General features: G+C 46.6%; 2 protein-coding genes across 6 annotated transcripts in view; one reads left to right on the top strand and one right to left on the bottom strand.

Moving 5' to 3' along the window:
• The window catches only part of sardh (sarcosine dehydrogenase), a 34,803-nt gene extending 20,998 nt beyond the window's left edge, over positions 1-13,805 (top strand). For all 5 annotated transcript variants that reach the window (XM_056588619.1, XM_056588618.1, XM_056588617.1 and 2 more), the window contains exons 13-22: positions 1,290-1,373; positions 1,584-1,697; positions 2,058-2,196; positions 2,640-2,753; positions 4,794-4,941; positions 6,948-7,041; positions 9,242-9,404; positions 10,698-10,866; positions 11,512-11,644; positions 12,699-13,805. In XM_056588619.1, the coding sequence (XP_056444594.1) occupies positions 1,290-1,373; positions 1,584-1,697; positions 2,058-2,196; positions 2,640-2,753; positions 4,794-4,941; positions 6,948-7,041; positions 9,242-9,404; positions 10,698-10,866; positions 11,512-11,644; positions 12,699-12,827 (1,287 nt within the window). In that variant the 3' untranslated portion in view covers positions 12,828-13,805. The remainder of the gene's footprint in view (positions 1-1,289; positions 1,374-1,583; positions 1,698-2,057; positions 2,197-2,639; positions 2,754-4,793; positions 4,942-6,947; positions 7,042-9,241; positions 9,405-10,697; positions 10,867-11,511; positions 11,645-12,698) is intronic.
• Positions 13,802-21,897, bottom strand: part of dbh (dopamine beta-hydroxylase (dopamine beta-monooxygenase)) — a 17,246-nt gene continuing 9,150 nt past the window's right edge. Inside the window, exons 6-12 of the mRNA XM_056588621.1 lie at positions 21,073-21,239; positions 20,611-20,754; positions 18,303-18,341; positions 17,581-17,640; positions 16,840-16,967; positions 15,342-15,501; positions 13,802-14,519 (exon numbers count right to left, since the gene is read on the bottom strand). Coding sequence (XP_056444596.1) covers positions 14,424-14,519; positions 15,342-15,501; positions 16,840-16,967; positions 17,581-17,640; positions 18,303-18,341; positions 20,611-20,754; positions 21,073-21,239 — 794 coding nt within the window. The 3' untranslated portion in view covers positions 13,802-14,423. The remainder of the gene's footprint in view (positions 14,520-15,341; positions 15,502-16,839; positions 16,968-17,580; positions 17,641-18,302; positions 18,342-20,610; positions 20,755-21,072; positions 21,240-21,897) is intronic.

Raw genomic sequence — 21,897 nt, 5'->3', positions numbered from 1 at the left:
CTTCATAATGCAGACGCCAGCGCAACAGCAACCATCTGCTACACCACCCCGTGACCGACGGTGCTCCGTACCACACGGCGCTCTCCAACCCGGCGCCGTCTCTCCGCCTCTGGCACTCGTTGCACTCGAGTGCAACGTTGAATAACTTTAACAGTGTTTTGTTTGCGAGCGTTCCTGGGAGGAACGCACTTCATAAACACCGCGTTAAACGCTTCTTAGTTTCAGTGGGGAGAGGGTCCCCGCCTGTCCTCTACTCCATCCAGCTCTCTGAGAACCGTGTTCAATAGGTGTTCAAGGTCCCTACTTACGACGCACAAAGGCCTGACTTGTGGCTCTCACTGAATCTTGGCTCTCGATGAATCCTTGAATCTCTTGAGAGAAATCTTCCCCGTAGCGGTTAAATTAGTTTGTCTAGTTCCGCCTTCCCGGATGTCTTGGTTTGCGTGTCTGTTATGTGCGTGCAGTTTAATGTGTGCAGTTTGTCCTCTTTTAGAGGCCTTGTACTCAGTGTGTCCACAGACTCACTCAAAGCAGCTAAGACACTGCTGGTTTCTTTTTCTCTTTTAATGCAATCCAGCTCAATTCAAAGGAGCTTTATTGGCTCGGAAAAACCCAAGCAAACATTGTACAATGGGAAATGCAGACGCAAGTAGGTGAATAGCTAAACATGACAACAAGACGTTATGTAGAAGAGGTCAATCTAATCTCTCACTCTCACTCTCGCTCTCGCTCTCATTCTCAATCTCTGATTTTGACTTGCTCAATGTGTTCCTCCCATCTCTCTGACTCTCTCACTGTGCTCCTCCCTCTCTCTCTCTCACTCACTCTCTGACTCTCTCTCTGTGTTCCTCCCTCTCTCTCTGACTCTCTCACTGTGCTCCTCCCTCTCTCTCTCACTCACTCTCTGACTCTCTCTCTGTGTTCCTCCCTCTCTCTCTCTCTCTCTCTCTCTCTCTCTCTCTCTCTCTCTCTCTCTCTCTCTCTCTCACTCTCTGACTCTCTCACTGTGCTCCTCCCTCTCTCTCTCTCTCACTCACTCTCTGACTCTCTCACTGTGCTCCTCCCTCTCTCTCTCACTCTGACTCTCTCACTGTGCTCCTCCCTCTTTCTCTCACTCTCTGACTCTCTCACTGTGCTCCTCCCTCTCTCCCTCTCTCTCTCACTCTCTGACTCTCTCACTGTGCTCCTCCCTCTCTCTCTCACTCTCTGACTCTCTCACTGTGCTCCTCTCTCTCTCTCTCACTCTCTGACTCACTGTGCTCCTCCCTCTCTCTATCCCTGTGTGTCAGGTGCTGACGGAGCAGGGCTGTGTGTACCAGGAGAGACACGGCTGGGAGAGACCGGGCTGGTTCAGCAAGGACGGCCCTGCGCCTGTAAGACCTTGCGCACACGCACACGCACACCCATACACACGCACACTCACCCCTACATACACACACAGACACTCACTCCCTCACTCACTCCCTCACTCCCTCCTACTCACTCCTACACACTCACTCTCTCAGGCTCTGTATTAAGTGAGGATGATGATTAATAAACCTCCTGATAAAAAAAACCTCTTGTGTGTCTGTCGCTGGCTGTAGGTTCTGAGCTACGATTACTACGGCGCCTACGACGGCCCGAAGAACACGGACGACAAGTACAGAGCCCTGCTGGGCAAGGAGTACACCTTCGACTTCCCCTCCCATCACCACGTGGTGAGTGTGTGTGTGTCTGTGTGTGTGTGTGAGATCTGCTTCGTGACCATGCTCAAGGAAGTGAGTCAATCCTACAAGTGTCCATGGGCGCTCTGTGCGGATCACGTTCCTCTTTGTCTGTGCTGCCCAGGCGTCTTCCCACTCTGGAGCACTGACATAAAACACCAACAAGCAAACAACAAGTTTCGTGAACACACAAAGGTTACTCCACGAGACGAAGAATCGACATAACAGAGCAAAGATAAGGCTGCGGTGACTTGCAGACCTCTGTGCCACGCGTCCTCACTCATTGCTCCCCTTCCTAGTACTGGGAAGTGTTTCTTAGTATGCTAAGTATTCCTGTGTCTGTTCCTCCCCCAGCTTAAGGACGAGTGCATGACGTGTCGTCAGGGCGTGGCCGTGTTCAACATGTCCTACTTTGGCAAGTTCTACCTCAGCGGACCCGACGCCAAGCAGGCCGCCGATTGGCTGTTCACCGCCGACGTCAACAAGAAGCCAGGTCAGTCCGGGACCGAATCGGAAACTCCTCCGGAAGTTCTGAGAATACAGAAGACCAACGCACGGGCAGAAGGGAATCTGGATATTAATCGAGAAAGAGCCGGATCCACGTGCACATAAACACACGTGAACACAAATTCACACGTTCACAAAAACATTAGCGAAACGAATCAATGTAACTGTGGATCTAAACGATTTGGGGGAGAGATTTGAAGTAGAAATTATCGTAAAATCTCAGTCTGTATCACTGTGTCGTGTGTGTGTGTGTGTGTGTGTGTGTGTGTGTGTGTGTGTGTGTGTGTGTGTGTGTGTGTGTGTGTGTGTGTGTGTGTGTGTGTGTGTGTGTGTGTGTGTGTGTGTGTGTGTGTGTGTGTGTGCGTGTGTCCCCGTGTGTGCGTGTGTCCCCGTGTGTGTGTGTGTCCCCGTGCGTGCGTGCGTCCCCAGGCTCTACAGTGTACACCTGCATGCTGAACAAAAGCGGGGGGACGGAGGCCGACATGACGGTGAGCCGACTGGAGCCGGGGGCTGCCAACCTGCCCCTGGCGCCCGAGTCAAACGGTACGTCCACCACTCCTCCTCCTCCCCCCCTTCTACCTTCTACCTGTCAGCCCTACTTCCACCCACACCCTCCACCTCCACCACCACTTCCACCTCAACCCACCCCTACCTCCAGCTGCACCCCGACCTCCTCCTCTCCAGCTCTGCTTGCTCTCTAGCTCCTCCTCACATTCTCCCCCTCCCCCTCTCCCCCTCTTGCTGGATGTCCTACGTCAGTCCACGTGTCTGTTTCCTTCAGTGCATCTGCTCTTATTCACTTCTCTCCTAATCAGTATGTCCCACCCGTCTGTTGGTCTCATTTTCATTCCATCGGCCTGTTTGTCTGTCTCATGTTCCCTCTGGCCGTCATTTTTATGTCTTGGCTCTCCGCCAGTTTGTCTGTGTGCCTTGTGCGCCCAAATTTCTGTCTGATTGACCGACCATTTGACATATATACTGTTGGTCCGTCCGTCTCCTTATCTGTTTGTCTCTCTATCTTTCTGTCCCTTTATTTGTCTGTAGCTCTGTTTTTCTGTCTCTCTATCTTTCTGTCTCTCTATCTGTCTGTAGTTCTATCTTTCTTTCTCTCTATCTTTGTGACTCTATCTTTCTGTCTCTCTATCTGTCTGTAGTTCTATCTTTCTTTCTCTCTATCTTTGTGACTCTATCTTTCTGTCTCTCTATCTGTCTCTAGTTCTATCTTTCTTTCTCTCTATCTTTCTGTCTCTCTATCTGTCTGTAGTTCTATCTTTCTGTCTCTCTATCTTTGTGACTATCTTTCTGTCTCTCTATCTGTCTGTAGTTCTATCTTTCTGTCTCTCTATCTTGTGACTCTATCTTTCTGTCTCTCTATCTGTCTGTAGTTCTATCTTTCTGTCTCTCTATCTTTGTGACTATCTTTCTGTCTCTCTATCTGTCTGTAGTTCTATCTTTCTGTCTCTATCTTTCTGTCTCTCTATCTGTCTGTAGTTCTATCTTTCTTTCTCTCTATCTTTGTGACTCTATCTTTCTGTCTCTCTATCTGTCTGTAGTTCTATCTTTCTGTCTCTCTATCTTTGTGACTATCTTTCTGTCTCTATCTGTCTGTAGTTCTATCTTTCTGTCTCTCTATCTTGTGACTCTATCTTTCTGTCTCTCTCTGTCTGTAGTTCTATCTTTCTGTCTCTCTATCTTGTGACTCTATCTTTCTGTCTCTATCTTTCTGTCTCTCTATCTGTCTGTAGTTCTATCTTTCTTTCTCTCTATCTTTGTGACTCTATCTTTCTGTCTCTCTATCTGTCTGTAGTTCTATCTTTCTGTCTCTCTATCTTTGTGACTATCTTTCTGTCTCTATCTGTCTGTAGTTCTATCTTTCTGTCTCTCTATCTTTCTGTCTCTCTATCTGTCTGTAGTTCTATCTTTCTGTCTCTCTATCTTGTGACTCTATCTTTCTGTCTCTCTCTGTCTGTAGTTCTATCTTTCTGTCTCTCTATCTTGTGACTCTATCTTTCTGTCTCTATCTGTCTGTAGTTCTATCTTTCCGTCTCTCTTTCTTTCTGTCTCTATCTTTCTGTCTCTCTATCTGTCTGTAGTTCTATCTTTCTGTCTCTCTATCTTGTGCCTCTATCTTTCTGTCTCTCTATCTGTCTGTAGTTCTATCTTTCTGTCTCTCTATCTTTGTGACTCTATCTTTCTGTCTCTCTATCTGTCTGTAGTTCTATCTTTCTGTCTCTCTATCTTGTGCCTCTATCTTTCTGTCTCTCTATCTGTCTGTAGTTCTATCTTTCTGTCTCTCTATCTTTGTGACTCTATCTTTCCGTCTCTCTATCTGTCTGTAGTTCTATCTTTCCGTCTCTCTTTCTTTCTGTCTCTATCTTTCTGTCTCTCTATCTGTCTGTAGTTCTATCTTTCTGTCTCTCTATCTTTGTGACTCTATCTTTCTCTCTCCTCCAAGCGGTCTGATGTCCTGTCACATGCTCTCACGTCTCTCTCCGGTTCCTCCTATCCCTACACCCATCACCTCATCCCAACCCATACCCGTGTGTAGTTATCAGTCTGTCCGTCTGTCTGTCCCCAACCCAGGCGACACATACTACCTGGCCATCGGCGGGGGCGTGGCCGAGCACAACTGGAACCACATCCGAACGGTCCTGCAGGACCAGGGCTTCACCTGCACGCTGGTGGACCACTCGGAGGACATGGGCATGCTGAGCATCCAGGGGCCCAAGAGGTACCGGGGGGGGGGGCCTCCATGGGGGCCACATCAGTGGGCGGGGGGGTAAATAAATACAGGAGTGTGAGTATCACATTCTTAAGTGTTTCCCTTCCTCACGGGAGTGTTCTCTCTGCGGCGTGATGACGTGCAGCTTATCCAGAGACAACAACGCAGAGGTTCACCTTTGAGCTTCAACAAATATCCTCTCAGGCAGACGTTGTTTGTGACACAAAGCACGCGCGGTACTGTTGCTTAAATCCCAAGCCCCGAATATTGTTTGAGAAAACCGTTCTGTCCTCCCATCTGTCTTTTTCCCTGTAGTTCTATACGTTGTGGTTCTATACCCCTGTGGTTATATATGCTGTGGTTCTATACCCCTGCGGTTCTATACGCTGTGGTCTATACCCTGTGGTACTATACCCTGTGGTTCAATATTCAATACCCCTGTGGTTCTTTACCCTGTGGCACTATACCCCTTTGGTTCTGTAGGCTGGGGTTCTAAATATGTGGTTCTGTTACCTGTGGTTTTATACCCTGTGGTTCTATTCACTGTGTATTTTTTACCCTGAGGTTCTATACCTCTGTGGCTCTGTACCCCTGTGGTTCTATACCCTGTGGTTCTATACGTGTGGTTCTATACCCCTGTGGACCCATACCCTGTGGTTCTATACCCCGTGGTTCTATACCCAATGGCTTTTAATTCTCTCAGCTTGGTCTCCAGCCTCTTCCTTTGCCTCCTACCTACTCTACCTCCCCGCACCAACCATGGCCTTCCCCTGGTCCTGGTCTTTCTTATCTGACACACAGTGTATTAGCTCTCTCTCTCTCTCTGTATCTGTATCTATCTCTCTCTCTCTCTGTCTGTCTCTGTCTCTGTCTCTCTCTGTCTCTGTTGAAGCGGCTGCAGCAGAGCAGCTGAATGCCCATGGAGACAGCTTCTGTCATGCTCCTTGCAGACCTTCTGAGACCTTCATTATTCCTCTCAGCGGCTGCTGACTGCTGACTGCTTGCATGTGGCGCGACGATTGGCAGCGACGTGCCCGTTTTAGATTACAATTGATGCCTGTTCCTCTGTGTAATTACAGACTGTGCTCTGCAGAATTAAGAAATGGCTTGATGTTATAATAAGACTGCACTTTGACATGTGTGTGTCTCTGTGTGTTGCAAGACTACATATACACAAACACACTTGTATCTGCAGTCATGCCTGTATCCATCTTCTAGGAACACCCCCATACATATTGTAGGTATTTTTAATCTGCCCACACATGTATTCTACTTTCAAAGTAAGCTAAAGTTAAACGTGACTCATCTTTACGTAATGTATTGTAATTTTGTGTGTGTGTGTGTGTGTGTGTGTGTGTGTGTGTGTGTGTGTGTGTGTGTGTGTGTGTGTGTGTGTGTGTGTGTGTGTGTGTGTGTGTGTGTGTGTGTGTGTGTGTGTGTGTGTAAGGGCATGAAATTAACCACCTTGGGCTGCTGTTGTTGTTAATGGAGAGGAAACAAAGAATATCCCCTTTTACATTTTCTCCATGAACATACTTTACTTTATAAATGTGCCCTGCATTCTCAAATGCCTGGTAGTCCATGAAAAGGTCAACGCTGCACATTATGTATCAAACTAAAATCCCATTTAAAGGTTGTCTAATTCCCTGTACAGCCGGCCTTAGAACCACAAGCTACTTCCAGCTCTTAGTTATAATTGTAGGTTTTATTTTGAAGGTCGATTAGCTCCTCTGAGGAGGTTATGTTTTCACCGGCGCGCGTGTGTGTGTGTGTGTTTAGTTTTTCCAGTCTGTGAACAGGATATCTCAGAAAGCGATGCACAGATTTGCACCAGATTACGTAGGGAGGTTCGTTATGGGCTAAAGAGCAACATTTCACTTTTCAAACTTTGATAACAAATGGGGTGGGAGAGTGGGTGTGGCACATCAACAAAAATACACCCGGACATCTGGAGGGAAGATCCTATGAGGTTAGTTGTTTTGATGAGCTGTGGTACTTCTATTCCTTGTGTTCAGTCGTGAGGTGCTACAGGAGGTGTTGGACACAGACCTGAGCAACCAGGCCTTTCCCTTCTCTACGCACAAGGTTGTGAATGCTGCTGGACACCAGGTGAACACACACACACACACACACACACACACACACACACACTAGCGCACACACACACACAGTAGCGTACACATACTAGCACACACACACACACACTAGCGCACACACACACACACACACACAGTAGCGTACACACACACACACACACACACACACACACACACACACACACACACACACACACACACACACACACACACACACACACACACACACACACACACACACACACACACACACACACACACACACACACACACACACACACACACACACACACACACACACGATATAAAAAATCAGTGAATGTTATCAAGCGAAAACCGATTCAGCATCAGGTTAGACCGGAGGAAATATCGACTGTATACAACCCACGATGCAAACACTTATTTAGCAATTGGGTGCTGTCCTTTGCTGGGACAGATGGAGTCTCTCGTCAACACTGCAACCTTCTGTTGCATCTAAACAAAGCTGTTTACAGTCATCAAACGAATAAGTAGCATTTTACTATAAGGGAAATATTGATGTTAATGTCACTTGTTTAAAATGTGACATGCAATTTTCATAATAGCCTGCAGCCTAATTTAGCACATCTAACCATGCAAACCAAAAAACACAGAGAAAAAACGTGACTTAATTTCATCAATCTCCAGCACAATCTCTCTTTTTCCAGCACACTCGCTAAATGATCTGTCAACGTGTTACGATGGCCGAATACATTTCACAATTTTTCACAGATACTTCAACAACTTTTATACGGCCGCGCGCGCTCGTGTGTGTGTGTGCCTGATTTGTGAGTCCACGTCCATGTATATGCATGTGTGTGGGTGTATACGTGATTGATCTAGGAACTGTGTGTTAATGCGGCCGTGTGTGTGTGTGTGTGTGTGTGTGTTATTTTTATTTTTATGTTTTCAGCTCTGAATGGATGGTGGGAGTGGGTGGTCTTTTCGCGTTGGAGGTGGCCTAGTTTTACTGCTCCTCTCAGAGCTGCCTTTCCTGCCTTGCATATGGGCCTCAGAGTGCACCCTGGCTGGGCAGATGGCACGGCTCACACCCCCTCCCACCAAGAGGGGGAGGGGGGTGGGGAAGAGAGGGAGTGGGGGGGGGAGAGAGGGAGACCAGTGGGTGGTTTGCCGTCTGTCTGTCTGTCTGTCTGTCTGTCTGTCTGTCTGTCTGTCTGTCTGTCTCTGTCTCTGTCTCTGTCTCTGTCTCTGTCTCTGTCTCTGTCTCTGTCTCTGTCTCTGTCTCTGTCTCTGTCTCTTTTCTGTCTCTATCTCTCTCCTTATTTCTCCATTCTGTCCTCAGTTAGGGTGTGTGGCTGTAAGGTAGATGTACTGTCTGTATGCTGTTGCTTTTCCTATGATTTGGGTAAAAAATAAATAAATAAGGGGCTGGCTAGTATGGAGATGATCGTATTTATGTGTGTATTCCTGGGTTTAAGACACAGGGACGAGAATCGTCCATTCAGCAACATTAGATGAACGTGTGTTTGTATTTTGGAGATAGATAGCGATAGATAGAGCTGTAGAGAAAGATAGAGCTATAGAGATGGATAGAGCTGTATGTAGAGATAGATAGAGCTGTAGTGATAGTTATAACTGTAGAGATGGATAGAGCTGTAGCCTCTCCACAGTTACTGATCGGTGTTATAGGTCACCTCGTTGCGTCTCTTTCCGTCTCTCATTGCCATTACTCTTCATGTTCCCAACAGCAGATGGAAACTGCTCTCAACATTGGAATGGATGACAAGTAGCTGCTGTCCTTGAAGATGTGTGTGTGTGTGTGTGTGTGTGTGTGTGTGTGTGTGTGTGTGTGTGTGTGTGTGTGTGTGTGTGTGTGTGTGTGTGTGTGTGTGTGTGTGTGTGTGTGTGTGTGTGTGTGTGTGTGTGTGTGTGTGTGCGCATTGTGTGTGTGAGTGTGTGCACATATAATGTTATCAGTGACGGGTGCAGTTGTGTGACTAAGCATTTAGAACTTGGACTGCAACTAGAAGGAGCTCTCAATCTCTTTATCTCTCTCCCCCTTGCCCTCTCCCCCCTGCCCATCTCCCCTTCCCCCCACCACCCTCACCCCTTCCCCTCCACCCTCACACCTCTCCCCCCCTCACCCCTTCCTTACCCCTTCCCCTACACCCTCTCCCCTGTCACCTTCTCCCTCTTTCCTTCCCCTCTCCCCTCCCCCCCTCTCCCCTCTGTAGGTCAGAGCCATGCGTCTGTCCTTCGTGGGGGAGCTGGGCTGGGAGCTCCACATCCCCCGGGACTCCTGCCTGCCCGTCTATAACGCCGTCATGGCCGCCGGCGCCAAGCACGGCATCATCAACTCGGGCTACAGAGCCATCGACTCGCTCAGCATAGAGAAAGGTGGAGGAAATGCCCTGAGGCCATTCTTTTGCATGATGTAAAATTACATCAAGACATGTGAGAACAAGAACAGGACAAACGAAAAACAGGCATATTTAAAGCAGCTGTGAAATGTCCGGTACAGAGGTCCACTGATTGTCCATCAAAAAAGGTCAGCAGATTTAGGCACCACAACGCACAGGGCTTAAGATTGGACCAGGTTTCAACGGTAACACAAGTAATGCATTATACATGGCCGGGCGGACCAGCCAGCTGCTGAACCTTCTGCACAGCCTTCAGAACGCACGGTCCGCGGTCACGTCCCCATTGCACAACCCCCCACATCGTCTCTTCAAAATACTTTATTTGTTCCTCTAGGGGCAAACAAAGGGAGGTTGCTGTGAAAAGAAACCACAAAGGGAGAGCCTCATGCCAAATCAATCACACATTTAAGACAACACAAACAATCTGAAATGCACTGAACGCTAATGTTTACAACGTACACATTTAAATTCAGTGCCAGTTGGCATTCAAGGCTGTGTTGGCATCCAGAGGGTCTCTCTGCGGCCTCCCCCCCAGCCCCCCCCCCCCCCCCCGTCCTCTGAGCGCCCCTAACGTGTCTGCAGCCGCCTGCACAGGGCCGGGCTCATTAGCAGTCCAGGTGGAGCGAGCTGCCTCACCGGCCTCACCGGCTCCACCTAATCCACTCCATCCCTCCTTATCTTCAATCCACTCCTGAAGACCCAGGGGAACGTCCCTGGAACTGACGTGAACACGCTGTTGGAGTCAGATCGTGCTCGACTTTGCGGCAATCGCTTTCACTTTCACTTTGGTTCGCTCTGATGTGGCCGTGCTGAGCAGTTAGTCGCTGTCCCCGGCTCTTATAGGACTGAAGCGATGTAAGGACGTCCTTGAGACGTGGCGGATCCGGTTCACTGATCCCTTCATGAGGCCACACTTCTTGTTCAGGGCGGCTAGGATGTGACACGCTACGGTTCAGTAGCATAGAAAATGAGGCATGCCTGTAAAGGATCACGATGATCGTTTCCTTTTTGCTATAAACATCGAAAAGTTGACTGAATTCCAACGAATACCAATGTTATCATAAAGTGTTGGCAGTATTTGATTGCTAACACTGTTTTGCAACAACCTCTTAAACCAAACGTTCTTCATATGAGGAAACAATATTTTATGATGTTTTAGCTTTCTTCACGGGCGTCAGTCCATCTCTCACACTGTACTGTCTGAATCTGTCTGGCATTATGTCATCCCGCACCCTCTCTGTTCTGAACCCTTCCTGCGTCTCGTCCTCAGGGTACAGACATTGGCACGCTGACCTGCGACCCGATGACACGCCCCTGGAGGCGGGTCTGGCTTTCACCTGTAAGATGAAGAGTTCCATTCCTTTCCTGGGCCGCGATAGGTTGGAGTTGCAGAAGAAGGAGGGGCTAAAGAGGCGAATCGTGTGCTTCACCATCGACGAGTCAGTAGACCTTCTCATGCTCTCACTAGCTTGTTTATTTGTCAGATTTGTTCTATTTGTGTCTCTGATGACAAAAATAACAAACCGAAGCAAACAATGTGATAAATACTGGTGTAGGAGCCCATAAAGGGGCTCTTAATGTTTGTTTTGTTTATCCGAAAGGGCGTAAAGAATAGTGCAATCAAATAAATACTGGAATAAAACAGAACTATTCTAAATCTTTCAGATAACCCCATCTGAAACATGGGGTTATCTGAAAGATTATCGATTTAATTAATATTCGGTCGTGCCTAATGCATGTAAAAAAAGTTGTAAGGGTTTTTGAAAATAGATGTTAATGTCACAGGCGCTTAAAATCTGAATAAGGGTAAGGGTTTTTGTTTAAATAAATCAAAGCGACCTTTCCCGATGAGATAATTGCAGAGGACGAAATCCCGATTCCAATTAATATGGAATTAATTGTGCAGCACTAATATCATCCAAATTATAGAACATACCAAGTGCAAGGTGTGCGCTGTGTGCGTATATCGCACAGACAAATGCCATCTGCCTTTGCATCTAATAATAAGCATATCGATCCAGATCAAGTATTGTATGAAATGTGTGCGTTATTTATTCCTCTGCTGTGTTGATTTTCTTTTCCAGGAAAATTCCGCTGTTCGGCCTTGAGGCGGTATACCGTAACGGCGTTCCCGTCGGTCACATCCGGCGCTCCGACTACGGCTTCTTCGTCGACAAGACCATTGCATACGGATACATCCGGAACCCTGATGGAGTGGTAGGGGCTCCACCACACACCTCTCCCTCTCTCACCCTCTCCCCCTCTCCCTCTCCCTCTTCCTCTCCCAATCTCTCTCTTTTCCTCCCTCCCCTCCCTTCCTTTTCCCCCCTCTCCCTCCCTCTCTCTTCCCTCTCACTGCCTCCCTCTCTCCCTCTCTCTCTTGTATTTGACCACATCACACACTCTCTGTCACAAACCGGTTGTTTTGACCTATTGCAGTGGTTTGCTTTCAAAGCTGTTGTTTGAACCTCGTATTCATCGGCTCCCGATGTAATCACAAACGGGGCGTCGCTGCAGGAGTGTGTGTCTCTCAGCTCGCACCGTTATCTAGAAAGAAGCTCACAGCTGGGAACACTTTAGACTTACCGATGGATGTTGAGTGACAGTTGGGAGGGATTGGAGAGGCCTGAGGGACATCGTGCACAGTGTTATATTATCATCTTGTATTGTATATTTTGGAGACTAGAAAGGTTTTTCCACTCTGCCTTTCAGCCTTGTTCTGTACTTCACTGTTCACTCCGCTTACGTCTTGGGAAGCATTATCTCTAAGTGACATATAATTGGTGAATCCTCATTTGTAATTGGTCTCTCTCTGTCTGTCTGTCTGTCTGTCTGTCTGTCTGTCTGTCTGTCTGTCTGTCTGTCTGTCTGTCTGTCTGTCTGTCTGTCTGTCTGTCTGTCTGTCTGTCCGCCTCTCTCTCTGTCTGTGTCTGTCTGTCTGTCTGTCTGTCTGTCTGTCTGTCTGTCTGTCTGTCTGTCTGTCTGTCTGTCTGTCTGTCTGTCTGTCTGTCTGTCTGTCTGTCTGTCTGTCTGTCTGTCTGTCTGTCTGTCTGTCTGTCTGTCTGTCTGTCTGTCTGTCTGTCTGTCCGCCCGCCTCTCTCTCTGTCTGTCTGTGACTCTCTCTGTCTGTGTGTGTCTGTCTGTCTGTCTGTCTGTCTGTCTGTCTGTCTGTCTGTCTGTCTGTCTGTCTGTCTGTCTGTCTGTCTGTCTGTCTGTCTGTGTCCTTCTCTCTCTGTCTCTGTCTCTCTCTCTGTGTCTCTTCCTCTCCCAGGCAAACCCTGACTTTGTGAGGAGCGGTGACTTCACACTGGAGAGGATGGGCGTGACCTACCAGGCTAAAGCCCATCTCAAGTCTCCCTTTGACCCTGAGAACAAGCGTGTGAAGGGCATTTATGATTGAGGCGCCCTTATAAGGAGCAGGGGCGGAACAGTGAATGTGGCCATGCCCACTTTGCCTCCTCTGGGACGGAAGGTTGACATTCAGGTGCAGTTGGTCCTGTGAATGGATCGGCTTATAATGGCCAATGAAAACCAACGCATGGTTGATTTTAATTGGGTATCTGCCCATAATGCCAAATGTGCAATGCATATATTGTCAGGATGCCTTTCATAGAGACGAGCATAGTGGATAATATGCTCGTCTTTGACACACTACTGACATGTATTGTGTCAGAAATGATATGTGATGAAGCATTTTGGCAGGAGGACGATATAGCAATCCCATTTTTTTAATGTTAATTGCAACCACTTCTACCCGAGATAATCATCCTCAATGTAAAGTAATAATATTATATACTTGGTATGCAGCCCACGTGTATGTTTGCAAACAGTCCAAATCTATAATTTGGTATACATAAATACATAGAACGCACCAGATAAGCTACAACAATTGCTTCTGTTAATTTCAGCAGTGTCATGTGATTCAGTTTACTTACTAATTTATAGTGGATTGTGAACTTGAAAGTCTACCATAGAGGTAAACGCATTCTTAAAATCTCAAACCAATGTCTTAACTACTTCCATGAAATTATAAATACACTTAAGGGTAATTTATTAAGTATAGCTTTCAGGTTTCATTTTGGATAATAGGGGTTGATGTGCTGGACCTTTTGACTGTGTGTTTTAAATAGTTTAATTCTATGTTCTCGCTTGAATAATGGAGATTCATGGCAAGTGGTGTGTTGGTGAAAGTTCGTCAGTCACAAAACAGTTGCTAAGAATGAAGCGTAACTTGGGTCACGATGACGGATGTAAAATATAAGTCACGAACCGTCCTGTTTTTCTAATGTTCTGCAAGCGTTTCTGTACATAATAAATGTATCAATCTGTGCTGTTTCAATAAATACAGAACAAAAATGAAAACATTTACTCACTTAATATACATTACACAAGTATAGAAGATGACATTTGTATCAGGGTTAAATGCAGAACAAAATGGTGTGTTTGCCAACAGGTGGCGCTATGGCCAGTTCGCTGGTTAAAATGTTAGTCAGGGTTCGCCCTTTATGGTAGACTGTCTGAGGTTCCAACAGCATCTCGGTGAACTCAAAGATGATTTAAAAGAATATGCTTGCCCGGCTTTTAGCTTTTCGAATATATGCCTGCTACAAATTATTTGCCCGTTTAATCCAGCAATCACAATCCTCTGTGTGAGAAAGCTGTTGCACATCCCCTTACATTTGCAGCCTACCACACTGTATCATGAGACTTAAACAATGTAAACACTCTGGAGGCTATAAAGGTATATTCTTACACAATTCTTACTTCAGGATCATGCAAGTCAGGCTCCCAGTTATTTCAATTTATTTGATTGTATTTTTTATTAGTGCTCTTAATATATAATATAATGGGGACATCACTCCTCCAGGGCCACATGAACCCTTCAGTTTCAGAGAAGAGGGGCAAAGACATCATGGTGAAGCCAATGTGAGGTCATCAACCCCTGTGGGACCCCGGCCACGCCCTTCAGTCTGCCCGGGTCCGGATAGGGGCGCGGTCAGTTCCCTGGGTTTAGCCTTCCTCCCTCACACGGGTACAGGGGCTGCTGGAGCACAGAGGTGACCTCCGGGAGAGGCTGGTGGTCCCACTGCCCCTGTTAGAACACACGCATGCTAACGTCATCTCACAGTGTAGCAGAGGCTGTTACCCCGGAGTGTAGCCCTGGAGACCGCAATGAACTTCTGAGTAAACCAAAAGTAGTTCCCTTCTCAGGCTGCCAATGTGTTTTATCATTGTTTTTTTTATTCCCCACTACACCGCCTACACTATGAATTAATTTATCGAGTTTATTTAAATTCAGAACTGTGCAAATGGATGCTGCAAATGAACTTGGAATAAACTTGGGAATTTGTGAGCAAAAGTATTCATACAGCCCATCATCGCTGTGATGCAGCTCTTACTCTGTTCATATTTTAGCTTCCAGTTAGTTAACATATGTATGGTTGCATAGGCAAATGTACTAAACAAACTGCTGAATAACAATAATATAAATAATACTGAAATATTTATATGCATGACATATTATGTAGTTATATTTAGGAACTAAATGTCTTGTATCACTGCCGTCTGTTCCGTTTCTTGCATTTGGGGTTAGTGGGTTCTTTCCAAAAGTGTGTGTGCGGTTTGTGTGTGAGTGTATGCAGATGCATGTGAGTGTTTGTACTTGAGTGTGTTTGTATGAACGTGCACATGACATTGCTTTTATGCACCTGTGCATGTGTTTGTGTGTGTGTGTGCGTCTGTGTGTTTACATGTGTGTGTGTGTGTGTGTGTGTGTGTGTGTCTGTGTGTTCAGATGTGTGTGTGTGTGCGTCTGTGTGTTCAGATGTGTGTGTGTGCGTCTGTGTTCACGTGTGTGTGTGTGTGTGTGTGTGTGTGTGTGTGTGTGTGTGTGTTTGGGGGGGGGGAGGCTCACAGGGAAGAGGCGTGCAGACGACTGGTTGCAGTGCATGGAGATGGGGGCGTTGTTGTACAGGGAGTCCAGCACCTCGCCGCTGAATGGGTCCCAGTGCAGAGCAGAGAACTGCTGCGTCACCCCGGCCTCACCACACACACACTGGTCTCTACCTTGGAACCTGAGGGAGGGAGGGAGAGGGAGAGTGAGAGGGAGAGGGAGAGGGAGAGGGAGAGGGAGTGGGAGAGAGAGAGAGAGAGAGAGAGAGAGAGAGAGGATTCAAGAGTTAAACCTGCACTATGTCACTCCATTAAAGGTGCGGTGTGAAGAAGTTGAGTGGCTTCTAGTGGAACAAACTCAGCAGAAATGTAATATAATATTCAAAATAACGGTTAAATTAGTGTGTAATCCCATGAAAATAAGAATTGTTGGTAATACTTCACAGTAAGGGTAGATTAAATAATCAACTGCCATCATTCATTGGGTTGCAATCTGCAACCTCACTGCTAGATGCCACTAAATCCTACAGACTACCTTTAAAAAATTTCTGAACTGAAAGTTTCTCAAGAACAAAACACGCCCATCCACAGGTCGATCCATCCAGCGACTTTCTGACCAGCCAGGTCAGTTTAATCTTGGTTGTTTAGTTTCCAAACCAGTCTCTCTTCTGCTTTTTTATGCTTCCTCTCTTTTCCGCTCTTGAATCTTTACCTAGAGCATCTCTAATCAGAGAGGCTCAGAGATTGTTTTTATGGTAAATGATTATCTTGTTAACAGCTGAAATCAGAAGCTGGTTCAGGTGCAACAGCTTCCAGGCTTGCTGCTCCAATTTCAAGAAGGCAAGAAGGTTCTGGTTCACAGAGACTGTGCGTACGCTCTGCTTTAAACCACCAATATCCCGGGGACCTTGGGCGCTTATCAGGACACTTCATCCTCCTTTATCCTTGAGCAGAAGTGCCGGTACCTCCACAGATTATAGCAGGGAGGAGATTGTCTACTGTGGCTGCAGGCTGTCCCTGAGCAGTGAGGAGGCGTTGGAAGCTTTAATCACCGAGGACGGGGAGCCAGGGACCATCCAAGGGACGCGAGGCGGGCCACAGGCCGGGTCGGGCCCAAAATGCACTTCTAAAGCAAATCCCTAAACCTTATGATTTGATATATACATATGCCTACTTATATATAATAAATAGATATAGATATGTGGAGATGTATGCAACATTGACAACTAATAAAATCGCTTTGCCTTACAGGCAGGAGAATTTGAGTAAGAAAGATACATTTTAATAAAACGACCAGGGTTAGAGAGAGAGGAGTCGGGGATGGGGACAGGATATGGTACCAGCAGCCAGGTCATTCGAGTCCGATCGGAAAGGTACTGGGTTTGATCCCTGATGCCTGCCGACGTCAATGTGGATGAAAGATTCTGCTAAAGCCAGACTCATCGTCATAGAGATAGAGCAACGGAGAAAAACAGGCGACGTGTGAGACAGCCTGAATCAGTGTGAACCGTGTGCCGTACCTGTTGATGAGGCTGAAGTACTTCTGCAGGTAGTCGGCGTCCACGTGGCTCTTGCACAGCTCCAGCTGAGTGCGGGGGTAGTAGTGGATGTAGTTCGCACACATCTCCTCCATGATGCCGAAGCCTCCCTAGGGAGAGAGAGGGAGACAGGGAGACAGACAGACAGACAGACGGATGGACAGACAGACGGACGGACGGACAGACAGACAGACAGACAGACAGACAGACAGACAGACAGACAGACAGACAGACAGACAGACAGACAGACAGACAGACAGACAGACAGACAGACAGACAGACAGACAGACAGACAGTGAGCGAGAAATACAGAAAGAAATTCAGACAGAGAGGGAGAGACAGACCTATAAAAGTGAGAGATAGACAGACAGAGAGACAGACAGAGAAAAAGGGAGAGATAATAATAATAATAATAATAATAATAAATGAAATTTATATAGCGCTTAATATGGTACTCTAAGACGCTTGAGATAGCTAGACACAGACAGACAGACGATACAGGGGTGATGCAGAGAGAAACAGATAAGTCGGAACCAGGATAAATTTGCTCTGGAATAAGAGAGCGCTGTATAGACGAGTACAAGCAAAGCAGGGGGCAGGAGGGCAGGAGTTGGAGAGGAGGAGGAGGAGAGAGCCCCTGAGGGGGGCCGTGGAGGGGGCCGGCATCAGGGCTGTGAGGCGATGGACAAAGAGTCCATGGGAAAATCGAGTTGGTCCACTCACCACCGTGGGTCCGCTCCGATCTTCTGTGTTGTACGTGCACTTGGTCACCAGCACGTCTCCCTGCGGAACACACACGCACGCACACACACACACACACACACACACACACACACACACACACACACACACACACACACACACACACACACACACACATATGCACACACACACACACACACACACACACACACACACACCAACACGCACACGCACAAACATAAACAATCAAACACACACACACATACACACACAAACAAACACAAGCACATACACACACAAAGGCACAGAAACAGAGACACATGCACACACACACACATACACACACAGCCACACACACATACACACATGCACACACACACACACACCTAGTCAAGAAAGCTTTTAAACTCATGTACGTACTACGTAGCAGTAGAGTATTAGTAAATAATTGAAGGTGGATCGCGTAGGGATCTGTGAAAGACGGCCCAACAGAACCTTCTGGAGCCGTGGTACCTGCTAACCTCTCCTGAAGCCCCCCCCTGTAGCCCCTCACTGCTGTGGGGCTACTCAATGTTTTAACAGACTGAATCGACTGTAGGTGTTTACACCTCACAGTCTCCAAACCCATATTCAACTTTTTATTCCACCTCACAGTCCCAACGTGAGGGACGCTATTAGGTTAGGGTCGGTTACTAAGGTGTTTCATCCATCCTGGGATTATTATTCAAATGTAATATACTCACAGGTAATACACTGACCATCTTCCTTAGCATTCTGATGGTCTGTAAGAAGAATGAGCTGGTTAATTACTGATAGCATAACAGGACTTGCATTCAAATCATGAAATTGGTATTCAGCGAGGAGTGAAAGACACAGACTTTGTCTCTGCAGTGAGCAGCAGGGACATTATCAACTAAACTAAAATGAAATGGTTATGAAGCTATAGTGAGAACAGTACCTAGGCATTACCTTTTTTTGTTTTGTAATGCTTTGTAGGATACTATCTGGTAGAGTGTAATACTTTGAAATGACTACCTGGTAGTGTGTAGTACTTTGAAGGGTCCTACCTGGTAGTGTGTAGTATTTTACGATACACCTGGTTGTGTGTAGTACTTTAAGATCCTACCTGGTAGTGTATAGTACTTTGTAGTGTGTAGTACTTTAAGATCCTACCTGGTAGTGTGTAGTACTTTGTAGTGTGTAGTACTTTGTAGGCCCTACCTGGTAGTGTGTAGTACTTTGTAGTGTGTAGTACTTTGTAGGTCCTACCTGGTAGTGTGTAGTACTTTGTAGTGTGTAGTACTTTGTAGGTCCTACCTGGTAGTGTGTAGTACTTTGTAGTGTGTAGTACTTTGTAGGTCCTACCTGGTAGTCTGTAGTACTTTGTACTTTGTAGTGTGTAGTACTTTGTAGGTCCTACCTGGTAGTGTGTAGTACTTTGTAGGTCCTACCTGGTAGTGTGTAGTACTTTGTAGGGTCCTACCTGGTAGTGTGTAGTACTTTGTAGGTCCTACCTGGTAGTGTGTAGTACTTTGTAGTGTGTAGTACTTTGTTGGTCCTACCTGGTAGTGTGTAGTACTTTGTAGTGTGTAGTACTGTGTAGGTCCTACCTGGTAGTGTGTAGTACTTTGTAGTGTGTAGTACTTTGTAGGGTCCTACCTGGTAGTGTGTAGTACTTTGTAGGTCCTACCTGGTAGTGTGTAGTACTTTGTAGTGTGTAGTACTTTGTAGGTCCTACCTGGTAGTGTGTAGTACTTTGTAGGTCCTACCTGGAAGTGAGTAGTACTTTGTAGGTCCTACCTGGTAGTGTGTAGTACTTTGTAGTGTGTAGTACTTTGTAGGGTCCTACCTGGTAGTGTGTAGTACTTTGTAGTGTGTAGTACTTTGTAGGTCCTACCTGGTAGTGTGTAGTACTTTGTAGTGTTTAGTACTTTGTAGTGTCCTACCTGGTAGTGTGTAGTACTTTGTAGGGTCCTACCTGGTAGTGTGTAGTACTATGTAGGTCCTACCTGGTAGTGTGTAGTACTTTGTAGGTCCTACCTGGTAGTGTGCAGTACTTTGTAGGGTCCTACCTGGTAGTGTGTAGTACTTTGTAGGTCCTACCTGGTAGTGTGTAGTACTTTGTAGTGTCCTACCTGGTAGTGTGTAGTACTTTGTAGTGTCCTACCTGGTAGTGTGTAGTACTTTGTAGGTCCTACCTGGTAGTGTGTAGTACTTTGTAGGTCCTACCTGGTAGTGTGTAGTACTTTGCAGTGTGTAGTACTTTGTAGGTCCTACCTGGTAGTGTGTAGTACTTTTTTAGTGTGTAGTACTTTGTAGTGTGTAGTACTTTGTAGGGTCCTACCTGGTAATGTGTAGTACTTTGTAGTGTGTAGTACTTTGTAGTGTGTAGTACTTTGTAGGGTCCTACCTGGTAGTGTGTAGTACTTTGTAGTGTGTAGTACTTTGTAGGGTCCTACCTGGTAGTGTGTAGTACCTTGTAGTGTGTAGTACTTTGTAGTGTGTAGTACTTTGTGGGGTCCTACCTGGTAATGTGTAGTACTTTGTAGTGTGTAGTACTTTGTAGTGTGTAGTACTTTGTAGTGTGTAGTACTTTGTAGGGTCCTACCTGGTAGTGTGTAGTACTTTGTAGTGTGTAGTACTTTGTAGTGTGTAGTACTTTGTGGGGTCCTACCTGGTAGTGTGTAGTACTTTGTAGTGTGTAGTACTTTGTAGGGTCCTACCTGGTAGTGTGCAGTACCTTGTAGTGTGTAGTACTTTGTAGTGTGTAGTACTTTGTAGGGTCCTACCTGGTAGTGTGTAGTACTTTGTAGTGTGTAGTACTTTGTAGGGTCCTACCTGGTAATGTGTAGTACTTTGTAGTGTGTAGTACTTTGTAGTGTGTAGTACTTTGTAGGGTCCTACCTGGTAGTGTGTAGTACTTTGTAGTGTGTAGTACTTTGTAGGGTCCTACCTGGTAGTGTGTAGTACTTTGTAGTGTGTAGTACTTTGTAGGGTCCTACCTGGTAGTGTGTAGTACTTTGTAGTGTGTAGTACTTTGTGGGGTCCTACCTGGTAATGTGTGCTGTAGTGCTGGTCTTCTTGTACGACCTCCAGCTCCACTCCTCCCCTCACCAGAACAGTCCGGACCCCTCTCCCCGCCAGGTGGGTGTGGAGCTGGGACGCAAATATATGGATCCCACCTGGAGGGAGCGCCTGGAGGTCACAACTTTATTTAAGAGTTATACAACTTTTGTTGACAGTTGCATTTTACACTTAACATTTTGCAATTCACGTTTTTTCGACAGACCTGGCTCTCTCATTCAAATCCAAATAAACAAATCCAAATCATAACCCTATCAATATGCCAAGTATTGAAACATGAAAGCCTCCTCAAACCTTTTCCAACATCGAACAACAAAGTCGACTTATCACAGTGTACTCAAATGTGTTTACCAAGCAGGGTGAACAAAACACAACGACCAGTGAAGCAGCTCCCAGCGCCCATGAGACGACAGACGTATGGATACGTACGGTCTGGGTACACTTGGAGTTGCAGTAGCCGGCGAGGTCGAAGGCGCGCTGTCTCGGAGGCACCGCCATGATGGGAGTGTAGACAAGGCCCAGCTCCATGATCCCCGCGTCGTAGCGCCGCAGACTGGGGGTGTAATACAAGCGTACCCCGGAGGTATCACGCCGGCCTGGGATGGAGCGCACAAAGCATTGTGGTGTCATCTATACAGGTTAGCTCGCTAGCTAGCCCTGGTTGCTAGGGACCACGACCCCAAGACACAAGGGCCTCTCTTTCCACTGGCAAATTACCCGGTAAAGACGTTGCGTTTCGTTAGGAACCAAACAGGGCTGTTCATATCCTTCAAACCTCTAATGTGGAAAACTAAGTGACAATTAATGCGACATTGCAATGTGAATGTTGTTGATATATATGTGATTAGGAGGTAATAAATGTATAGTATATAATAAACAATAGGTGGCCGAGGGCCGGGTAATGATGAGGCAGCCACAGCCTGAACAACAGTGAGGATTTATGGTGAGCACCAGCCAGATCAGCGCATGGTTGCTGTAATTTAAGGAGTCTGCTCCCTGGGAAAATAGGCTCTGGATTTCCAGGAATTGTGTGTGTGTGTGTGTGTGTGTGTGTGTGTGTGTGTGTGTGTGTGTGTGTGTGTGTGTGTGTGTGTGTGTGTGTGTGTGTGTGTGTGTGTGTGTGTGAGTGTGTGTGTGTGTGTGTGTGTGTGTGTGTGTGTGTGTGTGTGTGTGTGTGTGTGTGTGTGTGTGTGTGCCTATGCTTGTGTGTGTGGGCCTGTTTGTGTGTATGTGTCTGTGTGCCTGTGTGTGTGT

This window comes from Gadus chalcogrammus, chromosome 4 (assembly GCF_026213295.1).
Source record: "Gadus chalcogrammus isolate NIFS_2021 chromosome 4, NIFS_Gcha_1.0, whole genome shotgun sequence".
NCBI classification, from domain to species: domain Eukaryota; kingdom Metazoa; phylum Chordata; class Actinopteri; order Gadiformes; family Gadidae; genus Gadus; species Gadus chalcogrammus.
This window is presented reverse-complemented; position numbering and strand designations above follow the sequence as displayed.